Source organism: Amblyraja radiata, chromosome 6 (assembly GCF_010909765.2).
Source record: "Amblyraja radiata isolate CabotCenter1 chromosome 6, sAmbRad1.1.pri, whole genome shotgun sequence".
Taxonomy (NCBI): domain Eukaryota; kingdom Metazoa; phylum Chordata; class Chondrichthyes; order Rajiformes; family Rajidae; genus Amblyraja; species Amblyraja radiata.
In genome coordinates this window covers 50,761,131-50,784,063 of record NC_045961.1, presented here as the reverse complement: position 1 = coordinate 50,784,063, position 22,933 = coordinate 50,761,131, and the positions used below count along the sequence as shown (strand labels likewise).

Sequence of the window (22,933 nt, the reverse complement as noted above, 5' to 3'; positions counted from 1 at the left end):
CCACAGCCTGGGGCTTGGCTTGATCAGGCACCGCTTATAAGACCTAGAGCGCGGACTGGACTTTGAAAATGGCACCTAAAGAAGGCATTTCTTGCGGTCTCAGTAGGCTATTTCTGTACACTTTGCTTATTGGGGTTTGTGTTTCAATATGGCAATACTTTACTAGACTTATTTCCAAAATATATAATCATTTCACTGTGAATTTGCAAGTGAAATAAATCACTATTGACCATTTAATGTACATGGGTTTTGGGTCTTTTACAGCCACTACTAAATGGGGCAAAATGCATAGGAAATAGCCCCAAATATTCTTAAATACCTACTGGCTTTGTTCCGTAAAATTCCGGCCTGATGAGTTCATCGTCTTCATAACTTTCAACATCCCACTCATACACCAGTTCTGCATTCCTCCTCTTCCAGAATTCTAAAAATATCGTTCCTGGAAATAAAACCATTCAGGAGATAGTTGACTTTGGCCATTGTGAGAGCTGCAGAGAATCAGTCGAATGGACGGCACAGTGGCGTAATGGTAGAGTTGCTGCTTTACAGCGTCAGAGACCCATGTTCAATCCTGACCGCGGGTGCTTGGTTTTACGGAGTTTGTATGTTCTCCCTGTGACCGTGTGGGTTTTGGTTGGGTGCTCCCAGTTTCCTCCCACATTCCAAAAATGTGTAGGTTTATAGGTAAATTGGCTGCTGTAAATTGTTCCTAGTGTGTAGGATAGAACCAGTGTATGGGTGATCGTTGGTTGACACGGTCTTGATGGGTTGAAGGGCCTGTTTCATGCTGTATCTCTAAAACTAAAAAACTAAAATTGCTGAAATGCATCTGTTAGAAACTGCTGACTTCTTGAAACTTGAAAACAGCCTGTGAACTCAAGATTAGAACTGACCAAAACGAGGTGAGAACTAAGCTAGTTGGCATGGTAGAGCAGCTTGTGCAGTTGCTGCCTTACAATGCCAGAGACCCTGGTTAGATCCCGACTATGGAAGCTGTCTGTACGGGTTTGTATTTTCTTCCTGTCATCACGTGAGTTTCCCCTGGGTGCTCAAGTTTCCTCCCACATCCCAAAAGCCATACAGGTTTGTTGGTTAATTCATTCTGCAAAATTATAAATTGTGCCTAGTGTGTAGGATAGTGGTAGTGTACGGGGTGATCGCTGGTCGGCGCAGACTCGGTGGAGAGAAGGGCCTGTTTCCATACCACATCTCTAAAGTCTAAAATAAAGTCTAAAGATTTATCTAGGCGATAGCATGCAAAACAAAGTTCTATAAACATGCAAGGAAAAGATTGGAACAGAGATAGTCTTCTCTAAAGTTTAGCCAACATACAAATTCTATTGTCCTGAAAATGGAATTTATTTTATCTTCACAGAAAGTTTTGCTCAGGAGCAAGAAAGCAAAGTATCAGTGAGAGACTGAGTGTTCCAACACCATTATGCCTAAACTACACGAGTTGCTGAGCATTCCTTATAAAATGGTCCTTCCAGTACGATGTGTGTTCACTTCAATACTCTATTTCATAGTTTCTCAGAGAGGATCCTCACCCCATAGACAAACGATCATTCCAAATAGCGGAGATGCGTAATTGTCCAAAGAAGACTTGAACACACCCAAAGCATCATCTGGCAGGATCCTGCAAGAACAATCAAATTGGTGACCGAAGCAAAACAAACTATGGCAAAATGGCACATTTAAACTCATACATTTTATTTATTCCACCATTGATCTCAGATTGGGAGTAGACACTCTTTGTACAAGCCATGAGTAAAAAGGTACTTCTCTTATAGTTTAGTTTAAAGTAAAGTTAGCGGCCCTGTGGGCCACTGAGTCAATGCCGGCCATAGATCACCCATTCACATTAGTTCCAAGTTATTCAACTTTCTCAACCACTCCTTACACACTAGGGACAATTTACAGAGGCCAATTAACCTACAAACCTGTAAGTCCGTGGGATATGGGAAGACACTAGAGTACCCAGAGAAAACCTACCTAGAGGGAGATCGTGCAAACTGTGTGGTCAGAATCAAACCCGGGTCTCTGGTGCTGTAAGGTAGTAACTCTACCGCAGTGCCACCATGCCATCCCAAGTATACTGCCTATAGTTTGAAGCAATACTTTAAGGCTGATGATAATGTAGGCCCAAGTATGGCAAGTGATCCAAGTAGTTATGCCACTGTGTTCACTCTTTAATTCCTCTACAAGGTCAAGCAGCAGACAATAGATACATAACAACTGTTCTTTGTGCGCCAGTGTGCACCAGTACACCCTACTGGCACCTCTTACTAATTATAAACTAGATTTTCAAAGTTTAGAATTTTTAGCATTATTAAAAAATTGCTGACATTTAAACATAACATTTATTAATTAAATTAGGCAGCCAGGCCCATGAACATTTTGAGGTCATAGAGTCATACAGCCCTTCAGCCCAACTCGTCTATGCCAACCAATATGACCCACCTGCACTAGTCCCACCTGCCCATGTTTGGTCCATATCCTTCTAAACTTTTCCTATTGTTGTACCTGCCCAACTTAAGCAGCTTAAAGGATAACGATCTGCCATAAACACCAACAGTAAAGAACGATATATGTACTGACATGTTATAGTCAATTAAAAAAGCACAGCGTAATGGGATAAGTGAGTAATCTCCTCTAATATAGACAGGCAGCACAATTAGTCTGAGGAGATGTCTTTAATGTAGATCAAAAGGTATTGCTGATTTGATCTGTGTCTGGTTTTGCTGCTGACCTGATGATCCATAATCCAAATCATGTTTCCTCATTACCACCTGGTGGAATGCGGGCAGCCATGTAGGGTTAGTTCAACTTATGACTCCGAGCATGCAGTACGCATTTCGATGGTTTCTGTATGTATCCAAATTAAAGTACTTGTTATGATATATAATGAATTTGCACATGGTGTCAGAAGTGGGATTTAAACCCACGCCTCCATTTGGTGTGAAGCCGGGATCACTGCCTTGTGGTCCTTTTTGATAACCCCACCTTCAATGGCCAGTTCGTCTCGGACAGAAAAGTAAGGCTGAACAGCAAGCGGAAGCGAATGCTGCTTGCCAGGCCATCTGTGATTGGTGACTGAGGCGAGCATCTGCAGGGTGGCATCTTCTGCTGTGCGACCCACCAACGTATACAGATGTGAAGGATGAGTGAAACCAATAGCAGAAGTACTTTGACGCTGCATGCAGAGGTCATCCTGGCTTTGAAGCTACAGTGCAACGTGCAAAGAGCATGTTTTCCTGGCCTGCCATGTCAGATTTTATACGCCATATGCTGCGTTGTGTGCAGCAGCATGGCTCCACATCAACAGAAAAGGCCCCTTTTGCAACACCCGGTTCCTGACTTGCCGTGGTCTATGGTGGCTTCTGACATTTTCGACTGGCGTGGCAACCAATACTTGATCCTGGTTGAATCTTATTCCGATCGGTGGTTTGAGATCGATCAGCTCCCCACAGCTTCCGCTGCGGCAGTCGTCAAGAAGCTTGCGCTGCATTTTTCGCTCCATGGGGTACCTCAAACCCTCGTGTCTGACGATGGTGGCCAATTCACAAGCCAGCACGTTAAGGACATTGCAAAGGAGTGGGACTTCAAGCACATCACCGGCAGTCTGGAGTACCCCCAGTCGAACGGGCAGGCTGAGCGCGCTGTCCGCAGTGCAAAGGAGCTCATGGAGAAGTCCAGCAGGGCTGGGTCTGACATGTTTTTGGATCTTCTCAATCTCCGCAACATTCCACGTGATCCCACACTCTGTTCGCCGGCTCAGCGACTCATGTATAGACAGACGACTACTCTTCCAGTCTCGAAGCAGCTGCTCCAGCCACAAGTCTGCGAGCCGAGGTGGTTCGGGCGCGTCTGCAGTGTAAAAGACTGACGCAGAAGGCGTACTAAGTCCATTCTAGTTGTCCTCTCCAACCATTGTCGGAGTGCCAGGTGGTCCGTCTCCAAACCCAGAAGGGGGTATGACCGTATGGGCACAGTCAAGAAGGTGTGTCTGGAACCAAGGTCTTATTTGATTCAATCTGGTGGAGGTCTCTACAGACGAAACCAACGACATATCCTGCCAGTAAATGAGCCGGTGCCATTGAGGCAGGTTCAGTATGATTATGCCGATGACCCAGATGATGTGTTATGGACAGAGGATGGAAACGATTATCTGACAGCGGACGGTGAGCAGTTCTGGAATCAGGATTTTGCTTCTGTACTGGCAAAATGACTGCCAATGGGGCTGGTGTCAATCAAGATCCCTGTAAAGCCTATCGACAAATCCCCTGCGAAACCTGTGCCTGCTAAGAAACTCCTGATGGAGGTCCTGCCTGTGGCGACATCTCCTGTGAGGGGCATGGCTGAAGGCCTGTACCGTACGCGTGGTCAGCAAGCCTGTGGCTAGATACAGGATTATATCTAGATGCAGATCTTGGACTCTAATTAATTATAACCAACGTTACATATTACTTGCAATACATCCTCCATTGCTTTACTGTAGATGATAGTTAATTTTTACAGCTTTATATACATATTACTTCTGCATGCTTTATGTTTGCCCTCTGGGCAATAGCCTAAGAAGGGGGATGTAGATCAAACAGTATTGCTGATTTGATCCGTCTGGTTTCATAATCCATGTCAGGTTTCCACACTACCACCTGGTGGAATGCAGGCAGCCACGTGGGGTTAGCAGAGCTGCCATGTAGTACGGATTTTCCGTATTTTGTACTGAAATGCGATTAGAATACTGATATACGATTTTGTGTTGTTAAATATGGATTTTAAATACGGAGTTCAGTTCAGTCTAAAGAAGGGTCTTGACCAGAAACGTCACCCATTCCTTCTCCCCAGACTCGCTGTCTGTCCCGCTCCAGGTTCAAACAGAGCGTTGTCAGTTTAAGGCGTGGAAATTTAAACAAAGCGCCGTGGGTTCTAAATATAGCGCTACCGGCTGGAGCGCTATGGGCTTTACACACAGCGCTATGGCCACAGCGCTATGGGTCACAGACTGTTCAGGAAAATTCTCGTATAACAATAAGTTTTGGAATTCTCTTTCTCAGTGGAAGGGGGAGGGGGAGGGGGAGGGGGAGGGGGAGAGGGAGAGGGAGAGGGAGAGGGAGAGGGAGAGGGAGAGGGAGAGGGAGAGGGAGAGGGAGAGGGAGAGGGAGAGGGAGAGGGAGAGGGAGAGGGAGAGGGAGGCTTCCAAAATGGCTTCTACATCATCATCTGGTGCTAAAAACAGGAAGCAGCTGTTCAAACAGCAGTATATAAAGTGATGGCAATGAATGCACTGCCATGTAAGGTGCGTAGAAGACATGTCAATTGGTAGCAAAGTTATGCATTCTTGTACTCTTACATAGGTATGACTGCACATAAAAAAAAACATTTTTTTCAGCAAAATGGCACTGCGTAAAAATACTGATTTCCTCAGCAAAATACTGATTTTCAGGTACTAGAATACTGAAATACTCTAACAGAACTTGTCAGCTCTGGGTTAGTTCAACTTATGACACCGAGCCTGCAGTACGCATTTCAATGGTCTCTGTATGTATCCAAATTAAAGTTCTTGTTATGATATATAATGACTGTCTCAATAGTACTTTGCATATTTAATACCTCATTTATCTGATGTAGAGCTGCATACTTACTGAAAAGTACAATTACTGTGGTTCTCAGAAGCACAAATCCTGTTCATTATTTGTTCAATATTCTTCTTCCTTGCAGCGATATTGTCGCAGATATTCCTGAATAAAAAGGAACATGAGATTTGACAAGTTCTAGCTATAGTGGATGTGCTTAAGATGTGAACTCAAACCTAGATGGTCTGAAAAGAGAACTCCTCCAGTTAGCATGTGGCCTCACTCTGGCAATGGAGGAAGCCCAGGACAGGACGGTCAGTATGGTAATGGAAGAGGCGTTAAGTTGGTTTGCAAGCGGGAGATGTAGCAAGCCTTGGCAGACAAGGCGCAAGTGTTGGGTAAAACGGTCACCGAGTGTACACTTGATCTCGCACTGATGTACATGCCGAGCGATGTACATGCCAGGCTGAGGCCTGACATGCTGAGCTACTCCCGCACTTGTGTCCTTTTGTGTATTAACCAGCACCTGCAGTTCTTTGTTTCTATATTCTGACCCGCTGAGTTACTCCAGCACTTTGTATCCTTTTGTGTATCAACCAGCATCTGCAGTTCTTTGTTTCTACATCCCCCTAATGGCCCACAAAATGGGCATTGGACTGGCATTGGGGTGATAAAGTGGCAGAGCTGGCAATGCCCCTTTGAAAGGTTTTATTGGGGTGTCCTTGCAAGCTATTGGGAAAACCTGGCATAAGCCAGGGATGCTTAAAAGTGATGAGAGCCAATGGCATCGTACTGAGCCAGGCCGACCCCTATTTAGAAACATAGAAACATAGAAATTAGGTGCAGGAGTAGGCCATTCGGCCCTTCGAGCCTGCACCGCCATTTAATATGATCATGGCTGATCATCCAACTCAGTATCCCGTACCTGCCTTCTCTCCATACCCCCTGATCCCCTTAGCCACAAGGGCCACATCTAACTCCCTCTTAAATATAGCCAATGAACTGGCCTCGACTACCCTCTGTGGCAGGGAGTTCCAGAGATTCACCACTCTCTGTGTGAAAAAAGTTCTTCTCATCTCGGTTTTAAAGGATTTCCCCCTTATCCTTAAGCTGTGACCCCTTGTCCTGGACTTCCCCAACATCTGGAGCAATCTTCCTGCATCTAGCCTGTCCAACCCCTTAAGAATTTTGTAAGTTTCTATAAGATCCCCTCTCAATCTCCTAAATTCTAGAGAGTATAAACCAAGTCTATCCAGTCTTTCTTCATAAGACAGTCCTGACATCCCAGGAATCAGTCTGGTGAACCTTCTCTGCACTCCCTCTATGGCAATAATGTCCTTCCTCAGATTTGGAGACCAAAACTGTACGCAATACTCCAGGTGTGGTCTCACCAAGACCCTGTACAACTGCAGTAGAACCTCCCTGCTCCTATACTCAAATCCTTTTGCTATGAAAGCTAACATACCATTCGCTTTCTTCACTGCCTGCTGCACCTGCATGCCCACTTTCAATGACTGGTGTACCATGACACCCAGGTCTCGCTGCATCTCCCCTTTTCCTAGTCGGCCACCATTTAGATAATAGTCTGCTTTCCTGTTTTTGCCACCAAAATGGAGAACCTCACATTTATCCACATTATACTGCATCTGTCAAACATTTGCCCACTCACCCAGCCTATCCAAGTCACCTTGCAGTCTCCTAGCATCCTCCTCACAGCTAACACTGCCCCCCAGCTTAGTGTCATCCGCAAACTTGGAGATATTGCCTTCAATTCCCTCATCCAGATCATTAATATATATTGTAAATAGCTGGGGTCCCAGCACTGAGCCTTGCGGTACCCCACTAGTCACTATTTCATCAATCTAGTGCCGCCAGATCAACGCGCCTTTAAGTGAGAAAGTTAAGAAATCGCACATCTCTATGGGTCCAAGACGGGACTTTTTAGAGACTTGGGAGTTGCAAGAACATGGTGACTCTCTGTGTGCTAATCCAGAAAATAATCTATTGTACTCCTTACTTTACTTTAAAGATACAGTGCGGAAACAGGCCCTTCTGCCCATTGAGTCCGTGCCGCACAGTGATCGCCCTGTACACTAGCACTAACCTACACACAAAGGACAACTACAAACCTGTATCTCTTTGGAGTGTGGGAGGAAACCGGAGCACCCGGAAAAAACCCATGCAGTCACATAGAGAACGTACAAATTCTGTACAGACAGCACCCATAGTCAGGATCGAACCTGGGTCTGGTGCTGTGAGGCAGCAACTCTATCGCTGCGCCACTGTGCAGTGCCCTATGTATGGTATGATATTACTGGAATAACATACAAAGTATTTCACTGTATCTCTGCACACATTGACAATAAATGGACCAAACTAAACCTCCTGATACCAGGTGTTGTGTGGTAGTAAAACAAATGTAGAAACAAGGAATTGCAGATGCTGCTTTGCACTGAAGGACACAAAGTGCTGGTGTAACCCAGCGGGCCAGGCAGGATTTCTGGAAAACATTGAAAGGCTGCATTTCTAACTGGGACCCTTCTTCAGACTGATGGAGGGTCCTGACCCAAAGCGCCACCCATCCTTGTTCTCCAGAGATGCTGCCTGACCCGCTGAATAAAACAAATGGCTCAATTTTACACGTTTTGTGGCACCTAAACAAAAAAATTAAAAGTTTGAAGTTAGCACTGCATACTATGGCCATTATGAAACATAACCCAAATTTGATCAAATGATAGATTTCTAAAGGGGCTGTCCCACTTGGGCGACCTAATCCGCAAGTTCTGCCGAGTTTGCCCTCAACTCATACTCACAGCATGGTCGACACGAGGTCGTAGGAGGTCTTTGTAACTCTCCTTCATGCTCGAGAGTAGTCCCCGTGTACTCGAGGCCTCAGCTAGGTCGCGGCGTATTTTTCAATATGCTGAAAAATGCCCACGTGTAAAAAAAGGTCGCCATTGAAAAACATTTTTTTACTCGTAGGTTTAGTCGAAGTAGGTCGTAGTAGGTCGGCATGTTAGTCGTAGGTAATCGAGGGTAGTCGAAGGTAATCGTGGATAGTCTTCATCATAGTCGAAGGGAGGTCGAAGGAGATCGAAGGTCATCTTCACTCTCCACTATTCTGTGTCCAATTTCCCCGAAGTTAGTCGTAGCTAGTCGTACGTAGCGAAACTAGTCTTCTACATAGTCGAAGGATGTCTTCAACATTACATTTTTTTCAAACTCTCCTAAACTCACCAATTAGGTCGCCCAAGTGGGACAGCCCCTTAACAGTTTTTAAACAGCTTGCTCTAAAAATGTTCTCATTCATTGCACAACATCGAGGAGCAGAACATTAAAAGCATTCAAAACATGACCGAATAGTTACCTGATTTGATTGGCTGCCTCTTCAGCAACCTCTGGGACCATACTTGGCGTTGAACAGACTAAGCTACAACTATTTTTCTGTAAGATTGTGTTTACATCACTGATGGCATTGTGACAGGAAACGCTGAAGAGAAAAACATAAAATTTAAAAGATTCATTACTTCAGAGGATTAAGCACTGGCATTGTCCTTTTAGAGATAGAGTTTTACAGTGTGGAAACAGGCCCTTCTGCCCAACTTGTCCACGCCGACCAACATGTCCCATCAACACTAGTCCCACTCGCCTGCGTTTGGCCCATATCCCTCTAAACCTGTCCTATCCATGTACTTGTCTAATTGCTTCTTAAACATTGCGATAGTCCCTGCCTCAACTATCTCCTCCTGCAGCTCGTTCCATACACCCACCTCCCATTGTGCGAAAGAGTTCCCCCTCAGATTCCTATAAAATCTTTCCCCCTTCATCTTAAACCTATGCCCTCCTGTTTTCAATTCACCTACTCTGGGCAAGAGACTGTGCATCTACCTGGTCTATTCCCCTCATGATTTTGTACACCTCTATAAGATCACCCCTTATCCTCCTGTGCTCCAGGGAATAGTCCCAGTCTGCTCAACCTCTCCCTATAGCTCAGACCCTAGGGTCCAGGCAACATCCTTGTAAATCTTCTTTGCACACTTTCCAACTTGACAGCATCTTTCCTATAACATGGTGCCCAGAACTGAACACAATACTCTAAATGCGGCCTCTTATCAACTTATATAACTGCAACATGGCTTCCCAACTTCTATACTTAATACTCTGAATGATGAAGGCCAATGTGCCAAAAGCATTTTGCACCACCCCACTTACCTGTGACAACACCTTCAAGGAACTATGTACTTGCACTCCTAGAACTCTCTGCTCTACAACACATCCCAAAGCCCTACTTAAGTGCTGAAGTTGATTATTTTTCTCACTCCAGTGGCAATGCATGTATTAGAATATGGAGCAGTACAGCACAGGAACAGGCCCTTCGGCCCACAATATCCATGCCGAACATGATGCCAAGTTAAACTAATCTTCTCTGTCTGCACTTTATCCAAATTCCTCCATCTGTGTGCCTATCTAAAAGCCTCTTAAATGTTACTATCCTATCTGCTTCCATCACGTCCCCTGGCAGCACATTTCAGGCACTCACCACTCAGTGTAAAAAACAACAGGCACATCTTTAAACTTTGTCCCTCTCACCTTAAAGCTAAGGCCCTCTAGTCTTGGACATTTCCACCCTGGGGAAAAGGTTCTGACATTGAACAGGTGGTGGGCATGGATGCAGCCCGTTTCCATGCTGTCTCTCTGAACTAAAAAAAACTAAAAGATGTGAAGGCTCTTTTGTAACTTCTGGAACTTGTTGGCCAAATATTTCCATCATCTCAGATACCATAGTCACAAATACTGCAGAGTTGTGGCGAGAGGGATACAAATTAAATCAAGCAGACCACACCACAGAAAGTAACTTGTCACTAGTTACTGCATAGAAATAATTACACAAAATAAACAGAACAGTACCTGTGATAAAGGCCATAAATGAAAATAGCCAAGCCACAGAGTGCAGGAAGGATGAAGGTGAGTGAAAGAACTTCCATCATCGCAAAATAAAATGCAATCTTTTCACCAAAATAGTTTCTAATCTTCCACAAAGGCTGCATTCTGTAGGTTTTAGCCCACAGATTATTAAGATCCATCCAGCTGTTATGGCGACCTACGAAAAGTTAACAACTCATTAGAAAATAGAACAGCACAGCACAAGAACAGGTCCTTCTGCCCACAGTGTCTATGCCGAACACGATGCCAAGACCAGTGTGGTGTAGATGAGGCTTGTTGGTTGGCGTGAGCAAGTTGGACCTGTTTCCCCGCTCTGTGACTCTCTGACCATCTCTTATCCACCTGCGTATAATCCTGACTACGGGTGCCAGTATGGAGTTAGTACGTTCTCACTGTGACCACGTGGGTTTTCTCCAGGTGCTCCAGTTTCCATATACTGTACAATCCAAAGACGTGTAGGTTAATAGGCTTCTATAAGTTAAAATGTGAAAGTGGGATAGTGTAAAACTAATGTACGGATGATCAATGGTTGCCATGAATTCGGTGGGGCCGAGGTGCCTATTTCTGCACTGTATCTCTAAACTAAACCTGACTACACCCTCCATGTCCTACTTATCCATGTACCTATCCAAAATATTCTTAAATGCCACTTTCATACCTGCCTCAACCACCTCCCCTGGCAACACGTTCCAGGCACTCACCATCATCTGTGTAAAGAAGTTGCCCGGCCAATCTCCTTTAAACTTTAGGTCCCTTACCGGAAAACTATGCCCCTAAATCATTGTCGTTTCCACCCTGGCAAAAAGGTTCTCACTGTCTAACGTCTCTAGCTCTCATAATTGTACACACCCATCACGTCTCCCCTCAACCTCCGGCACGTCCAACCTCTCCCTGTAGCTAATACCCCCAATCCAGGCAGCATTCTGGTTAATGTACTTCTAAACAGATTTGGAACTGCTGACAATGGCCCCTCAATCATTATAAAAGGCTACAATAACAACTCACGTTCACAATGCTTGCAAGTAGGTCCGACTGAAACATTGCAATATGCTTCATAAAACCACTGTCAGACAAGAATTTGACATAATTACTTTGGTTACTTGCCGTACTGGAGCCAACGTTATCATCAGCCAAGGGTTTAAGTATTGCTTTCAAAGCATAGAAAGCATAGTTGTAGCAGCAGTGGTTGAGTTGTCAACTCACAGAGCCAGAGATCCAGGTTCGATCCCAACCACAGGTGCTGTCTGTACAGAGTTTGCATGTTTTGCCTGTGACTGCATGGGATTTCTCCGGGTGCTCCGGTTTCCTCCCACTCCAGCTCCAAAGATGTACAGGTATGTAGGTTAATTGGCTTCAGTAAATTGTCCCTAGTGTGTAGGACAGAACTAGTGCGTGGGTGATTGCTGGTCTGTGTGGACTCGGTTGCTGACGTGCCTGTTTCCACGCTATATCAATAAATTAAAAAGCTAAGCTAAAAAACAAAAACGGACCATGGCAGAGAAGGCAGAAGTTATGACCTTGTATTTATTACTGAAGTCAATACTTCCTATTCCGCCTGTGCAGCTTAAATCCCAGCGGTATGAACATTGAATTCTCCAATTTTAAGTAACACCTCCATCTACCTCTCTCTTTCCTGTGTCCTCATCTACCTATGCCAGTGCACACCCATTTCTCCCCCCATCCCATCCCCCTTCCTACCCTCCACACCATTCCCTTCCACTTCCCCCCCTTCCTCTGGCTTTATATTACACTTCCCCTCTATCTTTATCTGATACCCTTTTGCATCCTTTTCAACTCTAGTCTTTGTTACTTACTACACCCATCTCCCAATAACCGCCCCCCCCCCTCACCTGCATCCACCTCTTACTTGCCAGGCTTTGTCCCACCCCCAACCCCACTTGTCCAGTTTTATCTCCCCTTCCATAATCAACATGAGGAAGAGTCCCATTCCAAAATGTTACCTATCCATTCCCTCTAGAAATGCTGCCTGACCCATTGAGTTACTCCAGTACTTTCTGTTTCACTTTGCCGACATTCACCTACAGTCTTTGGAGCGCAGGAGGATGAGGGGTGATCTTATAGAGGTGTCCAAGATCATGAGGGGTGATCTTATAGAGGTGTCCAAGATCATGAGGGGAATAGATAAGGTAATTGCACAGAGCCTTTTACCCAGAGTAAGGGAATCAAGAACCAGAGGACATAGGTTTAAGGTGAAATTTGGACACGTACATGGATAGGAAAGGTTGAGATGGGTATGCACCAAATACAGGCAGGTGGGACCAGCAAAGATGGAGCATATTGGCCGGTGTGGGCCTGTTTCCACGCTGTATGAGCCTATGACTATAATTCCGCTACAGTTAAGCAAAGAAAGAACTGCAGTTGCTGGTTTAAATCGAAGGTAGACACAAAAAGCTGGAGTAACTCAGCGGGACAGGCAGTATCTCTGGAGAGAAGGAATGGGTGACGTTTCGGGTCGAGACCCTTCTTAAGGGTCTCGACCCGAAATGTTACCCATTCCTGCTTAAGGGTCTCGACCCGAAACATGACCCATTCCTTCTTAAGGGTCTCGACCCGAAACGTCACCCGTTCCTTCTCTCCAGAAACGCTGCCTGTCCTGCTGAGTTACTCCAGCATTTTGGGTCTACCTACAGTTAATGTGGGCCCTGACCCAAAACAGTTTCCTTGCTGTGTGACTCTATCCCACTTGTCATGTAACTTGCACAACTCACCACCATTTTCTTGAACTGAAGATGCTCCAGGTAAATATCCAAGATGATTTTCCGGGCCTTCATGCAGGGTGAATGCAGATGTAAATGCTTTCTCCATCAATAAATATGATAAGCTGCCAACATTGTTCAATTTTCCATCCTTCTTGTGATCTATTTGTCAGAAAGGACCAAAGTCAGCCATGCCAGTGAAGGAGAGAATGTTTGTCTTAACGCAGCTTCATGAATGACGAGAGAGGATAATGTGACATACGTCAGCTTGGACTGAATTCTGTGATTCGCTCATTTAGTTTAGTTTAGAGATACAGCATAGAAACAGGCCCTTTGACCCACCGAGTCCACACCGACCAACAATCTCCCATACACTAGTTCTATCTGACACACTGTGGACTTTTTACAAAAGCCAATTAACCTACAAAACTGCACGTCTTTGGAGTGTGGAAGGAAACCGGAGCACCCGGAGAAAACCCACAGGGTGACAGGGAGCACACATTGTCAAGATCGAACCCAGGGCTCTGGCGCTGTAAGGCAGCAACTCTACCGCTGCGCCACCATGCCGCCCAGTGTTCCACTGTGAAATTTGACCGTAACATTAGAATATAAGGGGTAGTCAGTCTACTCTGCTCCTGAGGTCTGCTCTCGTGATCAGTCAGATGATGAACCATTCTCACTCTCAATACCACAATGGAAAGAAAAACAGTCAACGTTTCAGGTTCACAGTCCTTCGCAAGTTCTAAAGAATCACAGATATTATGTTCAGGTTCTTTATTGTCCCTGACCGAGGTACAGTGAAATACTTTGTTTTGCATGCTTTCCCATCAGATCAGATAGTACTATACATAAGTACAATCAAGCCAAACTCAAGTACAGTAGACAGAGCAATGGGAAAGAGACAGAGTGCAGGATATAGTTGCCAGCACTGTAGCGCATCAATAGACAACAGACAATAGGTGCAGGAGTAGGCCATTCGGCCCTTCAAGCCAGCACCACCAATCAATGTGATCATGGCCGATCATCCACAATCAGTACCCCATTCCTGCCATCTCCCCATATCCCGACTCCGCTATCTTCAAGAGCCCTCTCTTGAAAGTATCCAGAGACCTGGTCTCCACCGCCCTCTGAGGCTGAGAATTCCACAGACGCACATCTCTCTGTGTGAAAAAGTGTTTCCTCATCTCCGTTCTAAAACTGTTTCCTCATCTCCCCTTATTCTTAAACTGTGGCCCCTGGTTATGGACTTCCCCAACATCGGAAACATGTTTCCTGCCTCTAGCATGTCCAAACCTTTCATAATCTTATATGTTTCAATAAGATCCCCTTTCATCCTTCTAAATTCGAGAGTATACAAGCCCAGCCACTCCATTCTCTCAGCATATGACAGCCCCGCCATCCTGGGAATTAACCTTGTGAACCTATGCTGCACTCTCGCAATAGCAAGAATGTCCTTCCTCAAATGAGGGGACCAAAACTGCACACGTACTCCAGGTGTGGTCTCACTAGGGCCCTATACAACTGCAGAAGGACCTCTTTGCTGCTATACTCAACTCTTCTTGTTATGAAGGCCAACATGTCATTCGCTTTCATCACTGCCTGTTGTACCTGCATGCTTACTTTCATTGACTGATGAACATGGACCCCCAGATCACCTTGTACTTCCCCTTTTCCCAACTTGACACCATTTAGATAATAACCGTCCTTCCTGTTTTTGCTACCAGTGGGTAACCTCACATTTATCCACATTAAACTGCATCTGCCAAGCATTTGCCCACTCACCCAACCTGTCCAAGTCACCCTGCATTCTCATAGCATCCTCCTCACAGTTCACACTGCCACCCAGCTTTGTGCAAATTTGCTAATGTTACGTAATCCCTTCATCTAAATCATTAATATATATTGTAAATAGCTGTGATCCCAGCACCGAGCCTTGCGGTACCCCACTAGTCACTGCATGCCATTCTGAAAGGGACCCGTTGATCCTTACTCTTTGTTTCCTGTCTGCCAACCAATTTTCTATCCGCCAGCATTCAACCCCCAATACCATGTGCCCTAAATTTGCCCATGAATCTCCTATGTGGGACCTTATCAAATGCTTTCTGAAAGTCCAGGTACACTACATCCACTGGCTCTCCCTTGTCCATTTTCCTAGTTCCTCAAAAAATTCCAAAAGATTAGTCAAGCATGATTTCCCCTTTGTAAATCCATGCTGACTCGGACCAAACCTGTTATTGCTTTCCAAATGTGCCGCTATTTCATCTTTTATGATTGACTCCAGCATCTTCCCCACCACCGATGTCAGGCTAACTGGTCTATAATTCCCTGTTTTCTCTCTCCCGCCTTTCTTAAAGTTCCAGAGTCTTGAGAACTATATTCTGCATTCTGTTTCTTCTCTTTCGCTCCATCTACTTGAGTTTGGCTCACTTGTATTCATGTATATCCCATAATGGAGTTGAGGTGAATTGGACAGTCCCCTAGCTATGCAAGGTCTGTTCAGGAACCTGATGTCAGAGGGGAAGTAGCTGTTCCTGAGCCTGGTCCCAATATGTTGATTTTTTTTTTCCCTCAGACGCTGCCTGGTCCGCTGAGTTTTGCCAGTATGTTTGTCTTTGTTTCAGATTTCTGGAGCCCGCAGGTTTTATTTTGATTCCCAAACACCATTTGATCTCTTTCCACTTACCCCTTTAAAAGCTTACCTTTCTTGGTGTCATCAGTCTGAATAAAAGGCTGCATTTCTATATCTTCATTAAAGTTAGCTGAAACAAACAGCAATATAATTAGAAGAACGGCAACTGAGTCCTAAAGAGTTTAAAAAGGAACTGCAGATGCTGGAAAATCGAAGGTACACAAAAATGCTGGAGAAACTCAGTGGGTGCAGCAGCATCTATGGAGCGAAGGAAATAGGCAATGTTTCGGGCCGAAACGTTGCATTTCTCCTTCGCTCCATAGATGCTGCTGCACCCGCTGAGTTTCTCCAGCATTTTTGTGTACCTAAAGAGTTTAATTACTATCTGTATGACTATCACAACCAAACATTGTCTGGCTTAGCTGACAGTGGAGTGTACTTTAAATAGAAAATACATCCTAAATAGAAAAGTTGAAACTTAAATTCATGGCTCCCAAAAGTTAAATAGAACAAACATAGAACAGTACATCATGGGAACGGCCCTTCTGCCCACAACGTTTACGCCGAACATGATGCCAAGTTAAACTGATCTCATCTGTCCGTACATGATCCATACACCTCAATTCCCTGCCTATCTAAAAGCTTCTTAAATGCCACTGCCTCCACCACGCCCCTGGCAATATGTTCCACCCCATACTATTCTCTGTTAAAAAAAACCTGCCCCGCTCATCACCATTAAACTTTCCCCCTCTTACATTATAGCTATGCCCTCCAGTGTTAGACATTTCCATCCTGGGAAAACAGTTCTGTCTACCCTATCTATGACTCTCATCATTTTATATACCTCTATCACGTCTCCGCTCAACCTCTGACGTACCTTTATCTTTGTGGCCTTCAATAGGTATATGGATCCCATTTAGAATATAATTAACCTACAAAATAAACAGGATGTAGCGTAATTACTCTCTAGACAGTTATTATCATCATTCAACAAAGAATATGTTTTTATTATAATCATACGGTACTTCTATGGCATACTACCTGAATCATTGGAGATAGAGTAAATTTTCTCAGTGAACGCTTAATCAAACTACAGTTGTGATTAAATATATGAAATAACAACAAACACAGTCATATAGTCATACAGCGTGGGGGAAATAGGGAGGATGATAAGAATCTTGGGAAAATAGGGAGGATGATATGAATCTTTCAAAAGGATTCAGATGATTAAATGAGTGGGTAAAAAAAAGTTGGCATGTGGAGTATGATGTGTGAGAAAAGCGAGGTTATCTAGTTCAGCTTGATCCACCACACCTCCCTCCGCTGTACAGCCATTCCCAGTCCTACCACAGGTGAGACCACACCTGGAGTATTGCGTACAGTTTTGGTCTCCAAATCTGAGGAAGGACATTATTGCCATAGAGGGAGTGCAGAGAAGGTTCGCCAGACTGATTCCTGGGATGTCAGGACTTTCATATGAAGAAAGACTGGATAGACTCGGTTTGTACTCGCTAGAATTTAGAAGATTGAGGGGGGATCTTATAGAAACTTACAAAATTCTTAAGGGGTTGGACAGGCTAGATGCAGGAAGATTGTTCCCGATGTTGGGGAAGTTTGGTCTCTGTCCCGTTGTCCCCAAACTCCACCCATTCAGTCCCATGAAACATGCTTCAAAAGGCTCCGATACCACACACTGTCATTTCACATCGCGATGGCAATTACCAGCAAGTCGACCTCAGGGCATCTGCAAGTTTACAATTGTTCCTAACACCAGGCGGCACACAGTGGCGCAGCGGGTAGAGCTGCTGCCTCACGGCACCACAGACTCTGGTCCGATCCTGACCTCGGGTGCTGTCTGCGTGGAGTTTTACAAATGGTTTAAAACTGTGGATAGCTTAGGAACAGATACTCTGCCTCACAACTCCAGGGACCCAGGTTCAATCCTGACCTCAGGTGCTGTTTGTGTGGAGATTGCACGTTCTCACTGTGATCACACTGGTCTCCTCCAGGTGCTCCAGTTTCCCCCTAGATCCTAAAAATGGCTGGTTTGTAGGTTAATTGGCCTCTGTAAATTGCCCCTGGTGTGCAGGGAGTGGGTGTGAAAGTGAGATAACATAGAACTAGCGTGAATGGTTGATCGATGATCAGCGTGGACTCGGTGGGCTGAAGAGCCTCTTCTATGTTGTATCTTTCAATCAGAAAAGCAGCAACAATTTGATTCAGATAGCAAATTCTGGACTAAATGACCTTATACTTAAAAAAGGTTCAGCATTTGGACTTGGAAATAGCACTCAAACCAAACTGCCTTCCATTGACTCCATCTACACTTCACGCTGCCTCGGCAAGGCCACCAGCATAATCTCCCCTCTCCCATCAGCCAAGAGGCACAGCCATGTGAAAATGCACACCTCCAGGTTCAGGGACAGTTCCTTCCCAGCTGTTATCAGAACCATCCTATCACCAACTGGAGAGAGTTCCTAACCTCCCATTTACCTCATTGGAGACACACAGACTATTTTTTATCGGACTATACTGGACTTTTGCTTGCACTAAAAGTTATTCCCTTATCTCTTATCTGTACGCTTGTGGTTGGGAGCTTGATTGTAATCATGTATATCTCTGTGCTGACTGGATAGCACGCAATACAAAAAAGCTTTTCCCTGTACCTTGGTGCACATGACAATAAACTAAACTAAATAAACTAAACTCTATGCTCAATATTACAGCAGGTTGTGTCATTCTACAATCACCCATGCTAATAAATCGCTCAATGTTGACGAATGTGGGGAATGCATCATTATTTCATAAACACACACGATTCAAATCAGAATAAAAATTGCAATTTACAATTAGAGATCTCACAGCTGGCCGAAAAAATGTAGTCTTGTTCTCAATTCCTTTGAATATATTCTGCTTGTCATGTCTATAAGGTGCGCTGAAATAGTCAGTCTCATCATCCGTCACAAAATACTTCAGGAATTTCTGCGGGAAGCTGGCTGGCGTCTCCGTGCTCTAAAAAGAGTCAAACATCAACATTTCAGCACCATAATTAACTTGCTTTGTGAATGTCTGCAATTAGTGTTCACTAATTAGGCCAGCACAGTGGCCAAAGAAGGGTCTCGACCCAAAACGTCACCCATCCTTTTCTCCAGAGGTGTTGCCTGACCCACTGAGTTTCTCCGGCACTTTGTGTCTATATTGAGTATAGGAGTTGGGATGTTCTGTTTCAGTTGTACTAGATGTTGGTGAGGATGCATTTGGAGTATCGTGTTCAATTTTGGTCACCCTGTTATAGCAAGGATGCCATTAAGCTGGATAGAGTGCAGAGGAGATTTATGAGTATTTTGCCAGGATTTGAGGGCCTGAGCAGTCAATAGGGAGAGGTTGGACAGGCTAGGACTTTATTCCATGGAGCACAGGAGGCTGAGTGGTGATAGGATGAATGCAGTTATCACAATTTATCAATCAAAGATTGAACAGTCTGGTAAGGCTGCCGGTGACAAAGAGTGATGCCTAGTAATGGACACCAGCTATGAAGTGCCCACAACAGTGTTATGCAGTCATAGAGTCGTAGAAACAGGCCATTCAGCCCACCTTGCCCACACCAACTAACATGTCCCATCTACACTAGTCCCACCTGCCTGCGTTTGGCCTATATCCCTCTAAACCTTATACAACATTTCTGAGGGAAAGTTGATCTGGTGGTAAATCTGTGGAATTAATTACCACAGACAGCTGTGGAGACCAAGTCAATGGATATTTTAAAGGTTTAGATTGACAGATTTTTGATCAGTATGGGTGTCAGGGGTCATGGGGTGAAGGCAGGAGAATGGGGTTGAGAGGGAAAGATAGATACATCGTGATTGAATGCAGAAGTAGACTTGATGGCCTAATTCTGCTCCTAGAGCTTATGATACAATGGGAAAAGTTTTTACTAATAGTAATATCTATAATTAATTGTGATTTTCTTACCTCCACGTTCAAAGGCATCTTTAGCCTCATCTTTTCAGCCACTTGGCTCAGTACATTAAAGGGTGCGTGAATTTTAATGATCTGCTTCGGGCGGGTGCCTTGGTCTGTACTCAGCTGCTCAGTAACGTCGGGGTCTAGAGAGAGCCCCGTCTTCTTTACTTCGCCTAGGAAGTTCATCCTTTCCCTAGCGAGTCGTTGACCATCGCCTCTCTTGTAAGTCAACACGTAGTCGATCACTTGGGGGGCTTCTGACCTTTCCATTGGACTTACTTTGTGGACCTAGGCTGAAACTTTTCGCACAGTTCCCCAGTTAGTGGCGACTTCGACACTGGGAACTCTCCTGAGATCAACCTGCTCTAGATTGCTTCCTCGTTGGCTCTATTTATACGTTGGAGGGCGGCCGCCTTTGCTCCGGGACGAATGCATGAGACTTTGACCTGCACCTGGTGTAGTTACGGCGCCAAAATCCTTGGGTGCAGCCAAAAAAATCTAGGATTTCGATCTCGGCTTTTCAAAGCCTTGGGCCCCACGCGTCCATGTCAGTGCATTCCAGGTTAGGACCTTTCTCATCCGGAGGACAAACCAAAGGGCAGTGAAGGGTGAAGCACTCGCGGTTGCTGGTGAGACTGGCCAGTCCTTCAGAAAAGTACCCAGCTGGGTAAAACGTCTCGGACCGACAATAGGAGCAACCGAATCATTCTCTAACTGTGATTGTTTTACCTTGCATGTGGGCAGTGAATTCATGCCTGAGGGTTCGCATGACTAGAAGAACATCTGCCACGCTGGTTGCAAGGAGTCCCAGTTGGTGTTGGACATTGAATGTCCCCTTGTTTCGAGTTGCTTTCGTGCAGTTGTTACGCAGGACGCAGGAAGCGAGGGCGAGGCAACGTGCGATTAACTTCACAAGACGTAGAAAGTTGCTCAACAGGTGTGGCAGCAAAGGTGGATATTTATTACTAACGTTCGTGGCCCTTTTCCTTGGGTAGGGGTGTAAATCAGTCATTTAAAAAAAGACTGATTTAAAAAAAAAGATTGTCTATCACAGTCTTTTCTCAAGAGGGCACAGGTTTAAGGGGAAAGGGGAAAAATTCCAGGGGACATGAGGGCAGCAACTTAGAGTCAGATTCATACAGTGTGGAAACTGGCCCTTCGGCTCAACTTGCCCACACAGACCAATAGGTGCAGGAGTAGGCCATTCGCTGTGATCATGGCTGATCATCCACAATCAGTACCCCGTTCCTGCCTTCTCCCCATATCCCTTGACTCTGCTGTCTTTATGCGAGACAAGTTCAAGTTCAAGTGAGTTTATTGTCATGTGTCCCTGATAGGACAATGAAATTCTTGCTTTGCTTCAGCACACAGAACATAGTAGGCAGACTTGGCGATGTCCGGGGAGCATTTCCCCCTCGTCTCCTCCACGGGAATACGGGCCGGCCCAGATGCTCTGTGTCCAGCTGGGATCCGGGGGAGGTGAGGGTCAGTGACCCGGGGGTCGGGCATCGGAGCGGAGCCTTAGCCCGAGATTCATCTCCGCGGCTCCGGAGGCGGCACCGACCCCCACTCACCTGGTCGGCTCCTGGCTCCGGGCTAGGGTTAAAACTCCATGCGGTGTGGACAGAGTGGCCACCGGACACAGAGCCGCCGGAGGTGAGGGTGGGAGGTGTGAGCGGTGCCTTGGGGGGAGACACCGCTGTGTCTCACCCATCACACCATCTGCACGGGAATGTGAATGCGAGTGAGGCAGCATCTATAGAGCGGTAGACAAAAATGCTGGAGAAATGCTTGAGTGTGACGAAGGGTCAAACTCACACATAGATGCTGCCTCACCCGCTGAGTTTCTCCAGCATTTTTGTCTACATTGCCATTTTAAATAGTGTGCGATGGGCTTAAGCCAATGCTCGTTCTTTACGGGGAACCCGCCGACAGAAAACATAGAAAATAGGTACAGGAGTAGGCCATTCGGCCCTTCGAGCCTGCACCGCCATTCAATATGATCATGGCTGATCATCCACTCAGTATCCTGTACCTGCCTTCTCTCCATACCCCCTGATCCCTTTAGCCACAAGGGCCACATCTAACTCCCTCTTAAATATAGCCAATGATCTGGCCTCAACTACCTTCTGTGGCAGAGAATTCCAGAGATTCACCACTCTCTGTGTGAAAAATGTTTTCCTCATCTCGGTCCTAAAAGATTTCCCCCTTATCCTTAAACTGTGACTTCCACTTCATTTCCACTTCAGCACCATTGATGCTAATTAGGGCATGTTCTTCACCATGCTTTCTGAAGTCAATAACTAGCTCGTTCATTTTGGTGACTTTGAGGAAGTAGCCGTCTTGATACCATGATATTAAGCTCTCTTTCTCCTTCCTGTACTCAGTCTCGTCAATGTTCAAGAACTGTCCCACTACATTTGTGTCATCCGCAAACTTGTAGATGGAGTTAGAGCAGAATTTGGGTGCAGTCGTGAAAATGTAGCGGGTATAGTATGGGCCTGAGAATGCGTCCTTGTGGGGCACTGGTGTTGCGAATTATTGTGGAGAATGTATTGTCATCTATCCTCACTAATTGTGGTCTGGAGATCGGAAAGTCAAGGATCCAGTGGCAGAGGGATGCACCTATTTCTAGGTCCAGGAGTGTGGAGATGAGTTTGGTTGGGATTATGGTGTTCAGATTCAGATTCAGATTCAATTTTAATTGTCATTGTCAGTGTACAGTACAGAGACAACGAAATGCATTTAGCATCTCCCTGGAAGAGCGACATAGCAAATGATTTGAATAAATAATAATAAGTGTCCGGGGGGGGGGGGTGATTGGCAGTCACCGAGGTACGTTGTTGAGTAGAGTGACAGCCGCCGGGAAGAAGCTGTTCCTGGACCTGCTGGTTCGGCAACGGAGAGACCTGTAGCGCCTCCCGGATGGTAGGAGGGTAAACAGTCCATGGTTGGGGTGAGAGCAGTCCTTGGCGATGCTGAGCGCCCTCCGCAGACAACGCTTGCTTTGGACAGACTCAATGGAGGGGAGCGAGGAACCGGTGATGCGTTGGGCAATTTTCACCACCCTCTGCAATGCCTTCCGGTCGGAGACAGAGCAGTTG

General features: G+C 45.4%; 1 protein-coding gene across 3 annotated transcripts in view; it reads right to left on the bottom strand.

The window, feature by feature from the left end:
* LOC116974384 (anoctamin-7-like) overlaps nucleotides 1-20,691 on the bottom strand; it is a 41,613-nt gene extending 20,922 nt beyond the window's left edge. Inside the window, exons 1-10 of one of the 3 annotated variants that reach the window (XM_033022768.1) lie at nucleotides 19,839-20,691; nucleotides 18,714-18,878; nucleotides 16,744-16,798; nucleotides 15,937-15,996; nucleotides 13,250-13,399; nucleotides 10,485-10,677; nucleotides 8,944-9,066; nucleotides 5,646-5,741; nucleotides 1,548-1,636; nucleotides 324-439 (exon numbers count right to left, since the gene is read on the bottom strand). In XM_033022768.1, coding sequence (XP_032878659.1) covers nucleotides 324-439; nucleotides 1,548-1,636; nucleotides 5,646-5,741; nucleotides 8,944-9,066; nucleotides 10,485-10,677; nucleotides 13,250-13,399; nucleotides 15,937-15,996; nucleotides 16,744-16,798; nucleotides 18,714-18,878; nucleotides 19,839-20,099 — 1,308 coding nt within the window. In that variant the 5' untranslated portion in view covers nucleotides 20,100-20,691. The remainder of the gene's footprint in view (nucleotides 1-323; nucleotides 440-1,547; nucleotides 1,637-5,645; nucleotides 5,742-8,943; nucleotides 9,067-10,484; nucleotides 10,678-13,249; nucleotides 13,400-15,936; nucleotides 15,997-16,743; nucleotides 16,799-18,713; nucleotides 18,879-19,838) is intronic. The other 2 variants (XM_033022769.1, XM_033022770.1) reach the window with 2 other exon arrangements.
* Nucleotides 20,692-22,933: the final 2,242 nt, after the last annotated feature.